At 52.9% G+C, this 19,292-nt stretch overlaps 2 protein-coding genes and 1 long non-coding RNA gene across 4 annotated transcripts in view; 2 read left to right on the top strand and 1 right to left on the bottom strand.

Moving 5' to 3' along the window:
• The first annotated feature begins 1,049 nt into the window (after nt 1-1,049).
• Nucleotides 1,050-7,220, top strand: LOC119095298 (uncharacterized). Its single transcript, XR_005093852.1, has 5 exons — nt 1,050-1,323; nt 3,043-3,274; nt 3,623-3,725; nt 5,473-5,589; nt 6,182-7,220. It is a non-coding gene; the product is annotated as an uncharacterized LOC119095298 (long non-coding RNA).
• A 104-nt stretch (nt 7,221-7,324) lies between these two features.
• LOC119095296 (decapping and exoribonuclease protein) lies at nt 7,325-12,732 on the bottom strand. 2 transcript variants are annotated; one of them, XM_037218153.1, is made up of 7 exons: nt 12,306-12,732; nt 11,912-12,013; nt 11,522-11,643; nt 10,807-10,944; nt 9,752-9,836; nt 9,116-9,248; nt 7,325-8,293 (listed from the first exon to the last, which is right to left on the bottom strand). In XM_037218153.1, the coding sequence occupies exons 1-7, from the start codon at nt 12,632-12,634 to the stop codon at nt 8,075-8,077; spliced, it is 1,128 nt and encodes a 375-aa protein (XP_037074048.1). In that variant the 5' UTR covers nt 12,635-12,732; the 3' UTR covers nt 7,325-8,074. The 2 variants fall into 2 exon arrangements, with proteins under 2 accessions (XP_037074048.1, XP_037074049.1); XM_037218154.1 differs by having other exon boundaries at nt 11,522-11,611; nt 12,306-12,330.
• Nucleotides 12,733-12,958: 226 nt separating this feature from the next.
• The window catches only part of LOC119095058 (ER membrane protein complex subunit 1), a 36,296-nt gene continuing 29,962 nt past the window's right edge, over nt 12,959-19,292 (top strand). Inside the window, exons 1-7 of the mRNA XM_037217957.1 lie at nt 12,959-13,079; nt 14,064-14,178; nt 14,560-14,681; nt 14,987-15,161; nt 16,021-16,167; nt 16,468-16,780; nt 18,644-18,839. Of these exons, the coding sequence (XP_037073852.1) occupies nt 14,072-14,178; nt 14,560-14,681; nt 14,987-15,161; nt 16,021-16,167; nt 16,468-16,780; nt 18,644-18,839 (1,060 nt within the window). The 5' untranslated portion in view covers nt 12,959-13,079; nt 14,064-14,071. The remainder of the gene's footprint in view (nt 13,080-14,063; nt 14,179-14,559; nt 14,682-14,986; nt 15,162-16,020; nt 16,168-16,467; nt 16,781-18,643; nt 18,840-19,292) is intronic.

Here is a 19,292-nt window from a genome sequence, read left to right as displayed (position 1 = left end):
GCTGCACACCTGCCAGTGTTTTATCTCCCCACTCCATAACATGGAAAACGTGACTTTTGGATCGCGAAACGATAAACTGAACGACAAGGATAGGAAACAGTATCTGTGTCTCGGCGGCCAGGCATCACCGCGACGTAGACTTAATACTGAGCGGAGAGAAAACAGATAATCGTTCTGGCAAACATGTGAGTTCATGCATGGCGCAAGTCATGACCATAAGCCAAAAAAACCGGTCTTCGGGAGCTCTTCGGAATTTATGATACCTCTCGGAAACCAGAGGAATTAGAGGCGAAGAATCATTAGTCGCTCCGTTTAGAGGAGCTTATAGTGCAAACGGCACTTGTCTATGGGCGGACAGTGGGTCGAGGCGACGCGCAGAAAGACAGCGTGCTGCGTGAACCCCACCACGCTGGTCTAGGTTCCAGACAATCGGTATTGGTCGAGGCATGGATGCAACCATCGCTGGAGTCGGTGATGTCCGAACCCAGTGATGTTTTGGCATATTGAACCATTGATGGGTTTTGGTGACATAGATAGGACCGAAACAAAAAGAAATCCCACTGGCATTTCAAGCTTGGGTTAAAATGATGCGGCGTTACATTTACAAACAACCATTCGTCCGCGATGTTTTACAGGCTTCATGTTGATCGGTGAAACGGTGTCGATGGTCCAAAGCGACTGAAGTTCCGGGCGAACAACAGCAGCTGGACCAGCGCCAGCGGCAGCTGGTCCAGAACCGGTGCCAGTCTCGGTTGTGCACAAATGTCAAAAGCATTGCGCACGAATGTGATAACATTAGGTCATCATATTATCCATCACTGGTAACATGATGCATAGCATGGTAACATGGTAACATGGTAACAACCTGACTGTTGAATATCAATCATTTGCAATAATGCGACGCGTTTTTGACGCTGAGTCGACTGTGTGGGTAGCAGTAAAATAGTAGTAATCCATGAAAGAAGCAGCTGCGCCAAGTTAACCAATCTTGCGTTGGACCGACAAGAAATAGAACCAAGCAGGGGCTATATAACCATAGGCATCATATGTGAAAGAGGCCGTGGGGGTGTCCGGGGTGCTGTGGGGCGCCGCGTGCTGTGAATAATTATGGAATAAAATGCATCTGTATGGACGATAATGACATGGCTAGTCAAATGCTCAGCGCTTGATTTACGTTACCCGGATGCGTAGGAAAATGGGATCGGGGAAAATGCATAGCGTCGTGCTTTTTCTCATTCTTTGCAACAAGGCTTATTCCTTAGACTGCTGTCACGACCTCAGCATTCCAATCACCAGAGAACTACAGAAGGATGGATTTCATAGGTGGGTGGTATGAGGAAACGTGTCTGTTGGCAGGGATGATTCATGGCTTATTTGGAGTTGAGGTCCAGGATGCATAGCTTTATTGTTGGACCATCCATTGGTTGCCAGTAGCTTGCTGTTTTAGATGGATTTGCATATTGTGGCTTTTGCCAGAAAAGTTTTCAGCCAGTTGTATGACACTTGTGCTCCTTTTGGTTCTGACATTTGTGATTGAGTGTGGTAAATCTCCATTGTAGGACTGCAAAACATAAATGTGATGCCAAACTTAATGGTGCCCCATTGAGCACTGCTTTAAGGTTGTGCTAAAGATGTGTGATTCAGGATTCTCTAGGTAGTCTAGGTAGGCAAGTACTATTGAGAGGGGTTAGACTGATTTGGGAGGTAAAATGGCATAGGAATTTAATTTTAAGATTATCTCACACATGATTTGACAGTAGAAGTAGCAGCTACTTGCATTCATCCTTTTGATATTTCTGACAATTTATTTTGATGTGTATATAAAGTTTTTGTCATATAGGTTGTGTGTTAAGTTATGTCATATACTTTTTTCATGCTTCCATTCCAAAACATATACAACCCATCAAACATAACAATCTCAAATTCATGGAAAGGTATTTGTAGAGGTGATTAGGGTCTTTTCAAAAGGCATCATCATCCATTTTCATTTGACATGAAGGGCATTGTATGAAGGTATACCAAATACCCAGCTTAATACCAAGCTCGCTTGTAACCTGATTGTACTGAAAAAACTGATTGGATTACTGTCCACAGGGCTTAAAGCACCCATGATTTCTCAAAATGTGCTGTAAGGGGATTCTTTGCTGAAGGTCTTTTCTGTATCAGTACAATTTTCTTTACTGGAGTGGCATACCTCAGGACATATTTCAAAAAGCTCTAGAGAAACCTCAGGACTAGTTGTGTCCAATTATGTCACTGGGTGGCACCACTGCCGCACTGTCAGGACATGAGGAGGGAATCAATTTTGATAATTTTTTGTTCCAAATTACACTGTCAATGCTTTGGAGCAACACTAGCTTCTTCTGTGTGGGCGCGACCACTGTCGTCATGACAATGACAGTGCACACCTCTTCTGCTGAGAGCGACTGTCGTTGGCCCAGCAGTAAAGGACTTTTACCAGAAGCTGGTTGGTTCATGATTGAACCAGTGCGTTGCATAGATCATGTAGTGCTCCCATTCCCAAAGCGTGTGCCCCAAAAGGCCATTGTGCTAAACATATGGAGAAATTAAGGCCATGTTATAATGTTTTGTTGAATTCGTAGGATGATAGCTTCATATTCACATAAATTTGTCTTAAATGTTTAAGCTTTGATGATGTTCATTGCGCGAACGTTTTCACACATTGTTGTGTCGTAAACATAAGAAATATGGAAAACGCAAGGCAGACAATGTTTTACTTTATCGTGGTGAGCAGATAGTCAAATGAGATTTCTCCTGCAGGGCTGCCTACCTCCAATCGAAATTCTGAGCTTTTCAAAAGGATTTCGAGTAAACTGATATTACGGATTGAATCGTCGCAATTGATGTACCAAGTGTGTGTGTAGTGGGCAACACCAAGTGCTAAGTACACCAAGGTGGGATGCTCTTTTTAAGCAATGTTAACTCTGAACTATTGATGAGCTTAGGTCCCATGAGAACAACCAGATTTGGCTATCTCTGTGGTATGAGTTAACACCACATTGGGTGCCCTGGTTGTAACAGGGATCTGGTGACATCACTGGAGCTGCCCTGGTCTGCCAGCATGACTGGCTGTCGGGTCTTGATCGTCGAGCGGCTGCCCAGCGGAATGTATGTCGACCCCTATCAGCTGGCCCGTCTCCATAGCAACCAATACCGCGTCGATGGCCCCGTCGACGTCGAAGCCATGGCACATGACTCCGATTGGCTGCGGGTGCTGGCGTGGGCGGAGCTAAATGCCACAGAGGGTGCGCAGGTGAGACATGTGGTTAGCAGCTGAATTAGGCAGTGAGATCAACTGATAGCAGTATGATTACGGAAGACATGGTGTTACAAATAATTTATATAACCCCGGGCGTCGTGATGTTTTTCACCACCATACAAATCATTAAAAAATATAACATGGAAAAAAGAAGTCGCACATATGCATGGCCCACGTCATTACCGTTATCAACACCATGCAATCACCTTCAGCTTTCGAAAAAGGATTTTGTCCGAACACGCAACATCAACAGTCTGGTCCCCCATCTCGTCTCATCATCGCTGCTAGCAGACGCCCGGGCAGCCTGCTTAGCCCTTTGACCTGCATCTTTTTCGGCCACAGACGGGTCACGTGACTGTGCAGATAACACTGCCGGTGCACGCGCGCTACCAGCGGGCCGACGAGACGGAGCGGGTGGCGGCCCGTCTACATTGACCCGCCCCGGGTGAGGCTTGCCGCCAATGGCGGCCGGCGAGGCGTCGGCAGGGCTGCTTCAGGTGTGGCGGCGGGGAGTCAGATTTGAGTGGGGTTGTTGTTGTTGGTTGGTGTTTTAGGGCGCGCCGACTGCGGTAGTCATTTGGCGCTCATTTGAGTGGGGTGAGAGGCCGGCTGGAGTGGGGGGAGGGACCGGCTGGAGTGTGACGAGAGGCGGACTTCAGTGGAGTGAGAGACGGTCTGGAATGAACAGGACGGGACAAGAGGCGGTATGGTGCTGGTGAGAGGCAGTGTGGAGCGGGGTGAGAGGCGGGCTGGAGCGGAGAGCGTTTGGCTGGAGCAGGGTGAGAATCATTGCTGGAGCGGTAGTGTGGCTGGAGCGCGGTGAAAGGCGGGCTATAGCGGGGAGCGTTTGGCTGGAACAGGGTGAGAGGCAAGCTGGAGCGGAGATAGGTTGGCTGGAGCGCGGTGAGAGGCGGGCCGTAGCGGGGATCGTTCGGCTGGAACAGGATGAGAAGCAATGCTGGAGCGGAGTTAGTTGGCTGGAGCGCGGTGAGAGGCGGGCTATGGCGGGGAGCGTTTGGCTGGAACAGGGTGAAGATGCGAGAGTGTTGCGGGATGAGAGGCAGGCGGGAGTGGAGTGAGAGGCGGGTTGGAGCGAGGTGAAATCTGGGCTGGAGTGAGGTGAGAGGTAGGCAGGATCTAGGTGTAAGTCTGGCTGGAGCGCCGTGAGAGGCAGGTGGGAGTGGCGTGGGCGGAAGGCTATAGCGTAGTGGTAGTGGGGCTGCGGTGAAATGAGGCCCAGTCTGCAGCGGCGCAGCAGCTAGTGTGTAATGCCATAGGAATCTCTCTACAGCGGGGGGAGTAAGTACCTCACAGCTGCGTAAAGGCGGGACGACTCCATGAGTGGCGAGGATATCTGCCATTACATTGTCAGACCTGACGTGTGTTCCCGATCTCAGTGAGTTCTCGCAAACCCTGCTTCCGTGCATGACGCGATATGAGTGACCTCGATGATGGCCCGATGGCCACCCGTCGATAAAAACCCGAATGACAATGTCTTCGGGCTGAGTCGGGCTAGGCTACCCAGGGAAAGACATCCTAGCAGCACGTCCGCATCCGCATCACCGACATCTTCTGAGCTGGGATGAGACAGCGTGCCTCACAGCCGCGCGCGAGCTTCCGCGGGGTGACCGGGCAGCCTTGCCAGTCAGCCGGTTATAGACGTTATTCGTGATCAGCTTGATTCGCTCGCGCATAACCACTGATGCATCCAAAATCAGGTTTAATGAGATGCTTGCACGTGTTTAACGTGAGCAGATCGGCGGCACCTCGACGCCTGAAGAGCTGGCGGACTGCGCGCGTCGTTTTCCAGCTACTCGGCCATTCATACAGCTCGGGTAGCAGAACCCCGACCCGGCCCGTTGCGGAGCAGACCAGTCAGCGTTCCGACGCCGTGTTGGCAACTGGCCAACAGCTGCCAATCTTCACCTTGATTTTTCCAACTGGCCAATAAAGTCAGATGCCAAACAAACAAACGGACCGCAACGGGACCGCGTAATTCGTGGAAGCACTTTACCGAAAACCATCCGTTGGATTGTCGTTCCTCTCGAAAAATGGGTTACGACACGCTCGACTAGCCATAGTTAGCAGAGTCGTATCCCAAAGGTATCCTTGCAAAATATGTAATGCATTTTCCGTGGCACTGGGTGGCACCGGGCGGAGGCAGGTTGTGATTGGTTCTCTTGCGACGCCAGGTGTACCTGGGTTGCGACTGGGACAGCGTGGACGGATGTAGCTGCGCTATGACGTCACTGCCGTGCCGGGCGGTGGGTGGAACCGCCTGCAGCTACGAACCCATCCAGCTGGATCACGTCAGTATAACGTCATATGGCCATAACATCGTCCTGCGGCGCGGACGTCTTTTAATACCGTGGTTCACTAACCCAAGCTTGAACGAAATGGTAATGCTCGACAACCTCGTTGTCTGATGTAGTCTTGTATTCTTCAAAACTGTTAAGCTTTTCGCCAGGTAGCTACAAGTAACCCCAACGGAAGCCTTGCATCTTGACGCATTTCTGCCTCTGCTCCCTAGCGTCACCAATTCCCAGCTGTTGGGCAGTGTGTGCGCGCGCGCGTGCGTGCGTGCGTGGGTGCGTGGGTGCGTGCGTTGTCACTAATCCCCAGCTATTGGGCAGTGTACGTGTGTGCGTAGTGTGTGTGTGTGTGTGTGTGTGTGTGTGTGTGTGTGTGTGTGTGTGTGTGTGTGTGTGTGTGTGTGTGTGTGTGTGTGTGTGTGTGTGTGTGTGCGTGCGTGCGTGCGTGCGTGCGTGCGTGCGTGCGTGCGTGCGTGCTGTGCGTGCGTGCGTGCGTGCGTGCGTGCGTGCATGCATGCATGCATGCATGCATGCATGCATGCGTTCGTTCGTGCATACGGCTGACCGCGCCGCCACCGGCCGCCGCCAGGGCCCGACGGTAGTGCTGCCCGTGCCGCTGGGGGACCTGCGAGACCTGGAGCTGGTGCTAGTGGGCACGACAGTGGCCGTCACCGCTAGCTGTCTGCTCCTGCTCATGGTGGTCTTCAACAAGCAGCTGCAGCCGCCGTGACCGCACGCGGTGAGGCAGCTTCTCCTCCCGCACATGGCAGTCAACAAGCAGCTGCAGCTGCTGCAGCTGCTGCCATGGCAGGGGAGCCTCGAGGAGTCGCGCTGGCTCCCGTGTTTCAGCGAGGAAGCGGCTATGTCATGCGCAACGGCCGAGCCCTGGCGGAGTCCTGTCCTGGCGAAGGCACTGGCGGACGTGTGTTGCCAGCGGCCCGGCGTGTTACTGGCGGCGGCTCGCGCGAGCTCGAGGGGGGAGGGGGTCGCTCCGGTTCGCCTCAGCCACCGCACGGCTGGGACAGGGCGGTCGGTCGTAGCGCAGGCAGCGGCGGTCTCGGAGGCGCGCTCTCGTGGGTCAGCTGCGGGCGCCGTGGCCGCGGACAGTCCTTACAAACATCCCCTCCCGTGGAGCCAACTGTGGGTAGGACCGAGGCGAGATCCTGAAATGGGCGTGAAGTCGATGCCAGGAGTCGCTGACTCTCCGTCGTCGATCGTCGGATCTGGCTCTTGCCATCCCGGCGCGCGCGTCAGCGTAGTGGCAGCAGTGTTCAAAATGGGGCGGATCGAATGGCACGTGCCGGCACTGTGGATGTGTTTCTCGACGTGTTCTGCTTCAGTGCAGTATCTGCAGGACGCCTGATTCTTCATGCTGGTTATCATGGAGCGGGTGTGAGAGACGACATTGCTATTTGTGTGAGTACTTGCAATCGCTTGTTCACGGGAAGGACACGGACGGAGGATCGGGCGTTTTAATTGGCCTGAACATGGCTTGAGTGCAGTTACGTGGATTTACAACTGCCGTGTAATCGTCCGTGACACGTGAAGCTTTGCACAATCATTTGTGTCGATTGACAAGTGGTGTGGAATTCCAGAATGACTAGTCAAATACAAGTGTTGTAAGTGCTGAACCTCTTGCTCGGATTAATGGGAGGTGGACGTGTGGCGAGTCAGTACCCACCACAGTGCTCTCGTACGCGACCCCCATGACCCGTCTTGCTTTGCGTGCATCACAAGCCATCATAAATCATAAACCATCCACTGGGATTTGCTTGCATTTGGTCCCGTCACAGTGAGCACCGAGCTGCGAGAAGGCAAAAACACCCAGAGGTGGGCGTCATGCCCACACACTCAGAATAAAATAGAGGGCTGTCGAGGACAGCTTATAAAAATATACCTCATGGGATTCATCCGAAAAAAGAAGCATGGAAACGCGACATGGCCGCAGTGGAAGCGGTTCGCAGTCCTGCGCTGCTAGAGACCACGCGGAAAGGTCGTACGTAACACGAGCGTTGACGAACTTGGCGCCCAGTTCCTCCCACCGCGGTGCCGGCATTCCCCCCTCGTCCCGCGTAGGGCGGGATAAGCGCCAAACTAGGCGACGATGACGTCGCAGGATTGACGTCATCCGTCCATCAAACTGCCCAGTGATTGGCTCGGTAGGGCTGGCGGTGCCGGCCGTCCACCCTCGTCCCACGCAGGGCGGGACGAGCACCAAACCAGGCGACGATGACGTCGCAGGATTGACGCCATCCGCCCATCAAACTGCCCGGTGACTGGCTCGGTAGAGCTGGGTGAACGGTGACGTCATCACCAGTCTCGCAGCTGTCAGTGACGAGCTCAGCTAGGCCAGAGCCACTGGGTAACACAATCAGCGCATTGTGCGGCGCAATGGGCCCCGCCACGCGGCACAACCCCACCGGATCGACAGCACTAGGTCACATGACCGGACCTCTTCGGCACGTCTGCTCGGCGCGCCCGGTCACGTGACCAGCTCCCGCGGGAACATCTGCTCCGTGTACCAGTCCGGCAGCAGGCGGAAGCGCTGGCTGCGGCCCAGCGGCGTGCACGTGACCCGCCGCTCGGCGGGCCGGAAGTCCAGCCGCCAGACGGCGCGCGGGTCGTCGCCGGTCACGTGACGCGCCACGAAGCTCAGCAGTGCGTCGGCGAAGTTCATGCACACGGCCGGCGACCAGAAATCCTGCCAGGACGACGCGTCAGTCGGCCGGCAATACATCCACACAATATGCAAACATTGAGGCAATGACAGGCACGTGGGGCCGCACATCAGTTACGTTACGCATTTTTAGCCACTTTCAACCTGACCTCTCCTCAACTCTGGCTACGAACTGGTTACGCCGGGTGCACTCCCCCTCTTCCACCCCCTGGTTACGTTGCATTAAACAGGACGTCCAAAAAACGTAACGTCAGTTGGGCCCTTCAATGAGCTAGAGATACGAAACAAATAACAGGCGTGATTCATGCGGTGGAGGGGAAGCCAACTGAACCCGATCTAAAGGTTTTCACTTGTCTAAAAAATACATGATTTGCAACCACATTTGAGCGCAACATTACGGTCTTTAAAACCTCCCGTCCCACTCCTCTGTTACGCTTCCCTTACGCCGCATCCCGCATTCTCCCTTTCCATGCGTCACGCAATTTATGGACGACCCCTACGCACAAAGTTGAAAAGCAAAATTTTAAATCGAGGAGCAATACCGAAGCCTGGACGCATGAGAAGAAGCACACATGAACCAAGAACTTTCAGGACCAAAATATGAACGTGGTTGCTAGGGTAACATTGATAACAGTAATTTCATTCACAAAATAGTCATTGCGTGTCAGACAATCAGTGTCAGTCACCACGCGTATCGTGTGCATGCTGATCTTCTCTCCACGCAGCGACACCTACATCGGCTGAACCACGCGGGGCGTTCGCCAGCGCGCGCCATCAGCAGCCGGCCAGCATTCACACGCGCAACCCAATATTCGACCGTACTCATGCGGGTACAATGGTACCCACCTGGTCCTTGGGCAGCTGTCTCGTGCTGTAAGCGTGCAGCCGGTGCACAACGCCGTCATCGTCGCGGAAGCCGACCACCACCCGCTCGATGCCCACGAGGAAGGACTGGGCCCACCACTTGAGCATCTTGAACCTGCCGACCCACGGGCGCTCAGGGGACGTGCGCTGCTGAGGTAGGACTCGGACGAACAGTGATAGTAGCTGCTGACAGTGGTGTGGTAGTTAACACGTCTGCGTTTACCGCTGCGCGTCTGGGAAACCAGAGGTACGGGGTTCGATTCCCCGCGGTGCCCGCCCTTCCTGCCAGTGTACGAGGCAGGCGACGTCTAATAGCCCAGCAGCTAAGCGCTTCGTAAAGCCCCAAAGGCAGAAGGTGGCAATGAGCATTCAGAACAAGTGGTGATCGCAATGCATCTTTAGAACAGCCAGTCCTCAGAGAAACTCGGCTGAAATCGGACAACACAAAGCAAAACTCCAACGACAAAAACTTCCAGCTGCCCGTCAGACGTCCCCGAGCATGAAACCACCCCCAGCTTACTAGCAGCGCAGGCTAACTGAAACATGGCCCTCGGGTTGCGGGCATGCTAGTACGGTAGCGCAGGCATGGAGTCATGACAGGCACGATGTCTGCCCCACCTTCGGAGAGTGTTGCGTTGCCTCTGGTTGTCCACCTCGCGCGACGTCTTTAGTTCGACGAAACGTGCCATCGTGGAAGGGTCGCCTGAAAGTCATAACGGGTGGTCACCGCATAAGTCACCATGAGTGACTTTGATGGCTGAAACTCCGCCTAACTTTCTGCTTTCGTTGCTTTCCTTCAACTTCATTCTAGTGCAACAGCTCAATACAATACGTTTGCTTGCTCATATAATAACCAGCGTCCCGCAACTGAACTAACTTGCTGCCTGATAGGAAAAATCAGCCAGTCTCCCGCCTCAGTACTGATAAACAATAGATCGTCATAACTCGCTTACAATGCAGGCTTCGCAGAACTACATTGCGCTTGCGTATAACTCAGTAATGATCAGAGAATGCCAAGCAGCACCAACAAGCAGAGGATGAGCATTGTGTACCCTTAACAGACTTTGTCAAAGCCCAAACCAAAAGGCGCCGCTCGAGTGCGATCACCAGGGCTTTGATCCCATCTCCACGCCAGGGATGTCGCTCGGTCCTCCATCCGACACGCCCTCACATGACTGCAAGCAAGCTCAGTGAACAGCGCGGACAGTCCTGTCATGGAACGTCTTGAGCCGTGTGCAAAAACAGTTTTAAAATGCGACATCATTCCGATACAGAAGGCGCAACCAAAGCTGCACACTACCATCCCTGGCCGCGTGGTCGCTGTCTGTCGCCTGCCCAGCCCGTGCCACAGGTGTCTGACCTGGCCGGCGCGAAACCCTGGTGCCCTGACCCAGCTGGTCGAGTCCCTGGAGTCCATGACACGGCCGGCGCGAGTCCCTAGTGTCACTGACCCGGCCGGCGCGGTCTCTAGTATTCCTGACCCGGCCGGCGCGAGTCCCTAGTGTCCCTGACCCGGCCGCATGTCTCTAGTATCCCTGACCCGGCCGACGCGAGTCTCTAGTGTCCCTGACCCAGCCGGCGCGAGTCTCTAGTGTCCCTGACCCGGCCGGCGCGACTCTCTAGTGTCCCTGACCCGGCCGGCGCGAGTCCCCAGTCACGCACCCGCCACTGACCAGTATGGTGTGGGTCCAGGCCATCCACCTCTGCCCCATATACGAGCGAGTGCGACCCCAGCCGAGACCGGAGGACGCAGCAGAACTCCTCCCCCTCCAGCACCGGCACGTGCGGGTTCGCCTCGCTGTCAGCCGCGTCTGCGGCACGGGAGCAGCGTTACCATGGAAACACAGCAAAAACATGGGATATGGGCAGACAGCATGCAAAGAATGGTCAGTCCAGAGAAAGGCATGCAAATGACAGATGGATCAGGTGCTTGGCAGACCTGTTGAGCTGCTTGAAACCATGGTCACAATCAAACAGCAAACAGATACTCAACATGGCAGTTTAAGCAGCACATGGACACCACCAGTAGTTTCATGTCAGGCTTTGTGAGCTGGCCTAACTTAAGCAAAATACTCGAATTTAGCATAATTGGAGACTACCACTGGTTCCAATGACCTGCCCAAACACAGCAATGGTGCATTGTTTTAGCCTGCAGGTTGCACACAAAAGTTCACTCATTCACCAACCATTGCCTGATTGAACATTGGTCTGCAAAGAAAAACAAAAAGGCAGTTACAAGCTGAAGCCCCATGACTACTTAGCTGGTTACTAACCCTCAGGCCCTGAAGGAATTTGTAACCACAGGCAAATAAATAAGATAAACAAGTTGAGGCAATTGATGACACATTAAGCTTGTTTCATCACAAACATTGCAAATAAGCTTCTTACCAGCCATCATAAACTGCTCAAACTTGTAACCCCAGCTGGTCATGGTACGCTGCCTGTCAGTCTCACGCTGCCGCTCCGCCTGTTTCTCTTCTGTGTCAAAGGCACACAAGTAGATAGTGTCCCTGTCATAGAATGCAGGATCCAAATCACAGAAAAAGTGGCAAAAAGGACCACGGAAGGCTTATCTTGCTGGTGTAGATGCTGATGCATTGAAAACAATGATGCAAGATGCTAATGCAATAGACATTCTGGCACTAAACATCTGGCATGTTCCTTTTAAATGAACACATAATGAGAGTTCATCAATACTCAAATCCTTCTGGAAAGCTTGAGGAATCTCCAAACATGGAAGCACAGCAAGCAACAGGAGTGCAGCACAGCTGGCCTCACCTCCATTTTGAGGCACATATGATCCACGGTTCCCGATTCTCGTAGGGTGTCACCATAAGCTTTGTCATCAGCCCTCGGTAGCAAACAAAATTTGTTGAGAGGCTGAAACAGACATTACCAACTTTAATGGTTGGGATTTACAATGTATATTCCTTTATTTGCAAGAAAAATGACAAAGCATCATATAAAATTACAGGACACTTATCACATGCAAAGAGCTTGGATTAAAGATACTTTCTCTACATACTGTTGTCCCACAAACATTATTACAGTTCTAAACACACAAGAAATTTGATCACACCAAGTGGTCTTACAGTAAGGTGTTCATAAAAGTGAATTTTTGACAATGCAGAAGCTGTAGCCCAAACCAGGGAATACAGTCCTCTCAGCATACCTGTTGAGCTCTCCTTTGTATCCTTTCACCTGAAACTTACTCTGGTTTCTCACAATCCATTTAAGCAAGTTATCTAGCCTTTCATCCAACTGTGAATCATCCTTCTTAACAGCTTTGTCAATCAGCAAGTTAAGATCAAAGTAAACACCAGTGCTTTCACCACTGTCCAGAGACTTATTTGATGGCCAGCTCATGTATTTCTGGCGGGAGCTGTCATGGTGAAACTGTCTTGTGTCATCCAACGAAAACTCTCCCACTTTAACTGGCTGACGGAAATATGGAAAATTTCCCCCGTACTTTGACGCAATAACTGGAAGGCATGCATCCATTGAAAAACCTTAGTTTACAATGATATAAGGTGTTCTAAACATGCATATAATGAAAGCGCGGGAACCGGCCAACCCTCCCGCACCTCCCTGTATTTACAAGACTCGTGCGGAATTAGTGACTCGTGACGGTCACATACAAAACTTCGCGTTGTATTCGTAACAAAAGCGTCATTATGCGTGGTCTCATACCCGGCTAATTTTCTTTCGTCTTCTACCGATACAACAATCAGTAATATCAGAGGGTCTTCACAAGATTTTCATGCTTGTTTATTCAGTATCAGACAAAAATACTACTTTGTTGATTTCAGTTTCGACACAATATTATAAATAAGCTAGATCATGTAGCATTTTGTATCGCAGAAGCGGTAGACCTGTCTACTCATTCTTCATACTTTGAGCCTCATGACGAAGTGACTATCGTGCGCGACTTTCGTGAGGGGAGGCGGTGGGCTATGTGGTGGTAGTTTTGTGTTGCATTTTTTATTGCTAGTTGGGTGTTTTGTATTTGTTCGGATGAGGGAGAAAGTGTATGAGTTATTTATGGCAATGTGTGCCTTACTTTTGGTCGCATGGAGCCTGTTAAAAGTGGAATGAAGAGGCACTATTTGGGACACCGGATTGCTTTTATAATGTCTGGATAGCTGGCTAGTATGGCTCATATATCGTATATGCGTGTTTTTTAAATATTGCGTCGTGCGTATCCTTGTTTTTGCATTGTATCCATGCAGTTGAATTGTCTGGTGGGTGGCAAGATACAATCGGGTGAAGTACTATCAATAGGTGTAGACAAACATTCCAGATCAATTATTTTTATTACCATTGGATATTGTTGATGGACTGGTGTAGACGTGGTATTCCCAACTCAGATGTGAAGATTCATATCTAAGCCAAAATAGAATATTGTGTTTAAGCTTATGTATGCTGCATGCTGGACAAAGGCCAATCAGTCAGTAATAACTCCCCCATGCAGAAAATGCAGGTTCAGTTATTTACACTGCTAAAAGCAATTATTTTCTTTATTTCTGGGTTCAAAATTTATAGGGTTGATCATGATGCTAATCTCAAGACTCATCATGTTCTGGTACTCCATTTTCAGAGCATGACACATGCTTGGTCTGATGCATCATTGCAGTATGTATACAGAAAAGCAACTGCTGCTTAGTTGCTCACTGTCCTCAAAGTCAAGATGGTTTAATTTCTGCTCTTTGGTTCTATAAATATTGCAAGCCACCTAGGTTTCAGGTCTCTAGGTTGCTCACCCCAGGGGACCACATGATACAAATAATGTTGCAGGCCTTGGTACTCTCATTTCACAAAACTAGATCTTGATGCACAATCTACTGACATTTTATAATACCTAAATATAAAAAAATGTCAGAACAGTAACATAACATGTGATATTTCATAATATGACCCTTTTCCTTTTCAGGTTGTTTCATGGTTTTAAGAAAAAACATGGCTAGATTTACCATTCTAGTATTGCTGTCTTGCTTAATATTGAAAGTTCTAGCTCTGTATGAAGATCAAGCAGGGAAATTTGATTGGTAAGTCCCAGAAATTACATTTTTAATTGTTAGGCTGTGAAAAATCCAGTGGCTTAAGACCAACATAGTTTTGCCATGCATCATCATTTTTCTTGTGCCATCATCTTACTTCATTCTGTCCTGTGGCATGCTGAAGATGGATGCATTTGTGTCTGAGCAGTGGCACAGCATCTCTGTGTTGCATTATAACAACACCATATTTGCATCATGCAGAGACTCCATTCTGCCAGTTTGTATCAAACTACCATAACCCTCCTTGCACAATCATTGTTGACCCAGCATGTGTAAAGCTGGTGCTGAGAGCCCTTTGCAGTAGAGTCCTTCCCTGATGATGACTGCTGACCCATACCCATTGATCATCCCTGCCTGTGCTGACTGCAGGCGGCAGCAGATGGTCGGCCGGCCGGCCCACGTGCTGTTCGACGCGAGCGGCGCTGGTGGCTACAAGCGCCTTGTGATGGCCACAGAGGACAATGTACTGGCTGCACTCAACCACAAGTCAGGTGGGCCCATAGGCTGTGGCAGGGCAGGATTAGGGCCTGACAGAAGCTGCTTTTTCAGCATGCAAGATGCCTTTGTGCACCTCTATAGCAGTCTATTGCTTAATCTGTTTAGCTGGTTGAAATGCTTGCAGGGATATCTGTCAATACATGGATGGTCGATTTACTGACATCCATGCATGTGGAGCTGTTCACATCCATCACCCTTTTCTTTGCACCTGCATGCTTCAGAAAATACTGGGGAGCTACCTATCTACTCTGCTGGCCTTTGTTTGCCAGTGTGTGACCTCTCACTTCCACCTCGGTAGGTCAGCTGATCTGGCGGCGCGTGCTAGAGCGGGGCGAGAGCGGCCACATCCACCTGCCGCTGCCATCTAATGGCGACCTTGTGACCTACTCGGGCCACAACCTGCTGCGCGTTTGGTGCGCCGCCACCGGCCTACTCATCTCTGAGGCAGCGCTCGACATCGCCCCAGCCAGCGGGTGCGTAGCCCGGGACCAAAGGTCACGTGGTGCCCCCCTCTGAGGGCTACCTCGCGGGGTCGAGCCGGCTCGCTGCTGGTCCGAGCGCCCAGCGCGTGTGGGCGGATCAAGTGTCGGGGTTTGGTTGGTGCTCGCGGCCAGCCGTGATTAAGGTCGAGGTCGAGCAGTGACGGATGGCGGCCGTGGAAGGGCCGCCTGCGGAGGTGCAGGTGCCATGCTGGTCGTGCAGCGGTGTGGATGGATTGTTGTGGGGCTCGTGGGCTGTCTGCAACACGCAGTGGGAGCTGCGTCCGCGGGAGATCCGCATGGTGTCGCCAGCGGTCCACTGGGTCTTCCCCCATCATGGAATGCAGGGTTGTCAGAGCAAATGGTTTGGTTGCTCATTGGCCTTTTTTTTAGTATTTTATATATGTATGCATGTAGCTTGTGTAGCAATCTTTGTGGTATGTTTTTCCTTCTTTTTTGAATGTCAGAACATCATAATAATTAGCTATACACACATATATATATATATATATATATATATATATATATCCATATATATCTTGTATTACTTATCATATAAATGTCTTGTTAATATTATCTCATAAACGATATTAATATTGCTGTATCTGAAATTGTGATGCTTCCCCAAACTATGTAGCAGTCTTATAGAAAATAGTTCAAAATAGTATAATAGTATAATAGTAAAATAGTAGCCTCAAAGTTCAATAATTGGCCTGGCGTGCATTTTTCAAACGCATATTGCCAGTGTTCCGCGGGTTTTAGTCGTCCTGCTCGCTCGCTTGTCGCCACAATGTGTGTGTTTTTGCTGGCCCTGCCCCACTGTGCCGTTCACCAGCCGGCTCCTCGTCAACAGCGCGGCGGGTCTGCACGTGCTGACATCGGGCCGGGACCAGTTGCTGGCGCTGCAGCTGGGGCCCAGCGCCGCCCTGCACCGCATCGCCCGCGGCTCGGGCCAGGTCACCACGGCTCCGCTCAGCACGCCATGGGCCGGCGCCGCCAGGTGAGGCCGCCGGCCGCGCCGCCCCGGCTCGTCCCACATTGGGCGGGGTTCGTGGCGAAGGACGGGGCGGTGGGCGTGTTTTGTGGTGGAGCTGATGGCGTTCGGGGCCGGCGTGTGTTTGGGAACCATTCGACACAGTGGCGGTCAGTGGTCAGAAATTCAGCCAATCAATCGGAATTTAGCTTTTGCCTCGGAGATGGAAAGGAATAAACCCACCAAACTAGACGATTGTTGAGGATGAGGGGATTTGATAACCTGCAGGGAATCTGTGCGCTCATCAGTGGCACGGGCCGTTTCCAGGTGCGTGTCGGGCGCCGAGGCGCTGCTCTGCTGGGACGCCGCCGCCAGGGCGCTACACGTATTCACCGCGGCGTCCGGTCGGTTCTCCAAGCAGCCCCTCCCGCCGGCGCTCTCTGCTAGCCAGGAGCCGCGTGTGCGACACCTGGGCAACGATCTGTTCGCCATCGCCGCCTCCGGTCGCCTAACGGTGGTCCGAGTGACTCGTAGTTTCGAGGTCGTCCAGGAGATGGCGGGAGATATGGCGTGCCTTGCGCAAGCTGGCGGCGAGCAAGTTCTGTATGTCGGGAAGTACTCGAAGACTGGAAAAGTACCGGTGAGCATTATGGTTTTTTAGAGTGCACTGTTGACAAATTCATGCTGTTACACTTCATACGAATTTTCTTTCGATGTGAGCTGTTGTATCATTCACATGCTCTTTCCTTCACTCCGCGTTCTAGGTTAGCGCCACTCCTCCGGCCTCTGGTCCAACCTGAGCCGCGCACAATCCGCCCGTTACCATCGGGCTAACTGACCTGCTCTAGCGCAGCCCGGTGTTGCTCTAGCGTCAGCCCGGTGTTGCTCTAGCGTCAGCACGGCGTTGCTTAGCGTCAGCCCGGTGCTGCTCTGCGTCAGCCCGGCGTTGCTCTAGCGTCAGCCCGGTGTTGCTCTAGCGTCAGCCCGGTGTTGCTCTAGCGTCAGCCCGGTGTGCTCTGCGTCAGCCCGGTGTTGCTCTAGCGCAGCCCGGCGTTGCTCTAGCGTCAGCCCGTGTTGCTCTAGAGCGTCAGCCCGGTGTTTCTTTAGCGTCAGTCCGGCGTTGCTCTAGCGCCAGCCCGGTGTTGCCCTAGCGCCAGCCCGGCGTTGCTCTAGCGCCAGCCCGGTTGCTCTGGCGTCAGCCCGGCGTTGCTCTAGCGTCAGCCCGGTGTTGCTCTAGCGTCAGCCCGGCGTTGCTCTAGCGTCAGCCCGGTGTTGCTCTAGCGTCAGCCCGGGTTGCTCTAGCGCCAGCCCGTGTTGCTCTAGCGCCAGCACGGTGTTGCTCTAGCGTCAGTCCGGCGTTGCTCTAGCGTCAGCCCGGTGTTGCTCTGACGCCAGCCCAGTATTGCTTTAGCGTCAGCCCGTGTTGCTTTAGCGCCAGCACCGTGTTGCTCTAGCGTCACTCGGGGCTGCTCTAGCGTCAGCCCGGTGTTGCTCTAGCGTCAGCCCGGCGTTGCTCTAGCGCCAGCCCGGTGTCGCTCTGGCGTCAGCCCGGGGCTTCTAGCGTCAGCCCGGCGTTTGCGCAGCCCAGCCCGGTGTCGCTCTGGCGTCAGCCCGGGGCTGCTCTAGCGTCAGCCCGGCGTTGCTCTAAGCGCCAGCCCGGTGTCGCTCTGGCGTCAGCTCGGGGCTGTCTAGCGTCAGCCCGGTGTTGCTCTAGCGTCAGCCCGGCGTTGCTCTAGCGCCAGCCCGGTGTCGCTCTGGCGTCAGCCGGGGCTGCTCTAGCGTCAGCCCGGCGTTGCTCTAGCGCCAGCCCGGTGTCGCTCTGGCGTCAGCTCGGGGCTGCTCTAGCGTCAGCCCGGTGTTGCTCTAGCGTCAGCCCGGCGTTGCTCTAGCGCCAGCCCGGTGTCGCTCTGGCGTCAGCCGGGGCTGCCCTAGCGTCAGCCCGGTGTTGCTCTAGCGCCAGCACGGTGTTGCTCTAGCGTCAGCCCGGCGTTGCTCTAGCGTCAGCCCGGTGTTGCTCTAGCGTCAGCCCGGTGTTGCTCTAGCGTCAGCCCGGGGTTGCTCTAGCGTCAGCCCTGCGTTGCTCTAGCGTCAGCCCGGTGTTGCTCTAGCGTCAGCCCGGGGTTGCTCTAGCATCAGCCCGTGTTGCTCTAGCGCCAGTAAGGTGTTTGGTCGATCTTGAGCCTGGTTCCCATTGCGCACGCATACACACCCTGCATTCGTAATTTTTCCACAGGGTACCCTCCTGCTTGCCCGATGGTGTAGCGGAGGCACGACTGAAATGTCCCGCTACTATGTATCCTTGTCTAATATGAATAATCTTTGTATCTTTGTCTATATATAATTATATTCTTGATCACAGCTTCCATATCCTGCCGGCTGTTTGCTGAGGTGTTTTGTACCATTCTCCTCCCTCCATGTTAATCGAGACGACCTCAACAACCGCCGCGCTCGTAAAACAGCAGGCAACGACATGCTTCCGCGTCTAATCCGGCTGGCCCGGCAGGCGGTGGAGTTCTCGGTCAGTGCGCCGGGCGGCGGACAGGTGGCAGCACCGGCGGGCGCCGTGTCACTGACTGCGCGCCACGGCACCGTCTCCGCCTGCCACGTGACGGTGGCGCCGCGCCGCGACGGCGGCCAGCTGGCGGCGCGCGCCCTGCTCGTCGGCGACGACGATGCCGTCACCATGACAACTGTCGGAGGTGGGGAAGGGGAAGATGCGAGTGATGTCTCGTGCTCGGTGGAGGCGGTGAGGGCGTTTTGCTTTGGCTTTGCATGTCTCAATTTGCGGTGCGGTGGTAGATAAACTGGCGCGACTTTGCGAACGCCGCTCAGGATTTTCCTCTGTTGCGTTTGGGCTCAGGTTACAAGCGGTTATTAGCAGCTCAATCTTGTCCATCATTGTCACCAGCATCATCGCCGTCGTTGTCACTTCTGTCGTCATCACGGTCGTTATTCGCGTGACTGTGAGTTGTCTGGGAACGTCGGCACGGGTCTATGGTGGGCGTGTTCGTCAGGCGCATTGACGGCGATTGTTTCGTGCCGTGAACAGATGGTCTCTTGCACAGTCCCCGCTACAGCATTGAAAAGCACCCGACCCACGACCGGTATTTTGAACGCTCCGCTATCGTATGATAAACCCGATATGAGTGGGC

The sequence above is a fragment of the Pollicipes pollicipes genome, unplaced genomic scaffold (assembly GCF_011947565.3).
Source record: "Pollicipes pollicipes isolate AB1234 unplaced genomic scaffold, Ppol_2.1 Scaffold_4219;HRSCAF=4965_pilon_pilon_pilon, whole genome shotgun sequence".
In the NCBI taxonomy this organism is placed as follows: Eukaryota; Metazoa; Arthropoda; class Thecostraca; order Pollicipedomorpha; family Pollicipedidae; genus Pollicipes; species Pollicipes pollicipes.
Note: the sequence above shows the minus strand (reverse complement) of the source record. Positions and strands in the feature narration are given on the sequence as shown.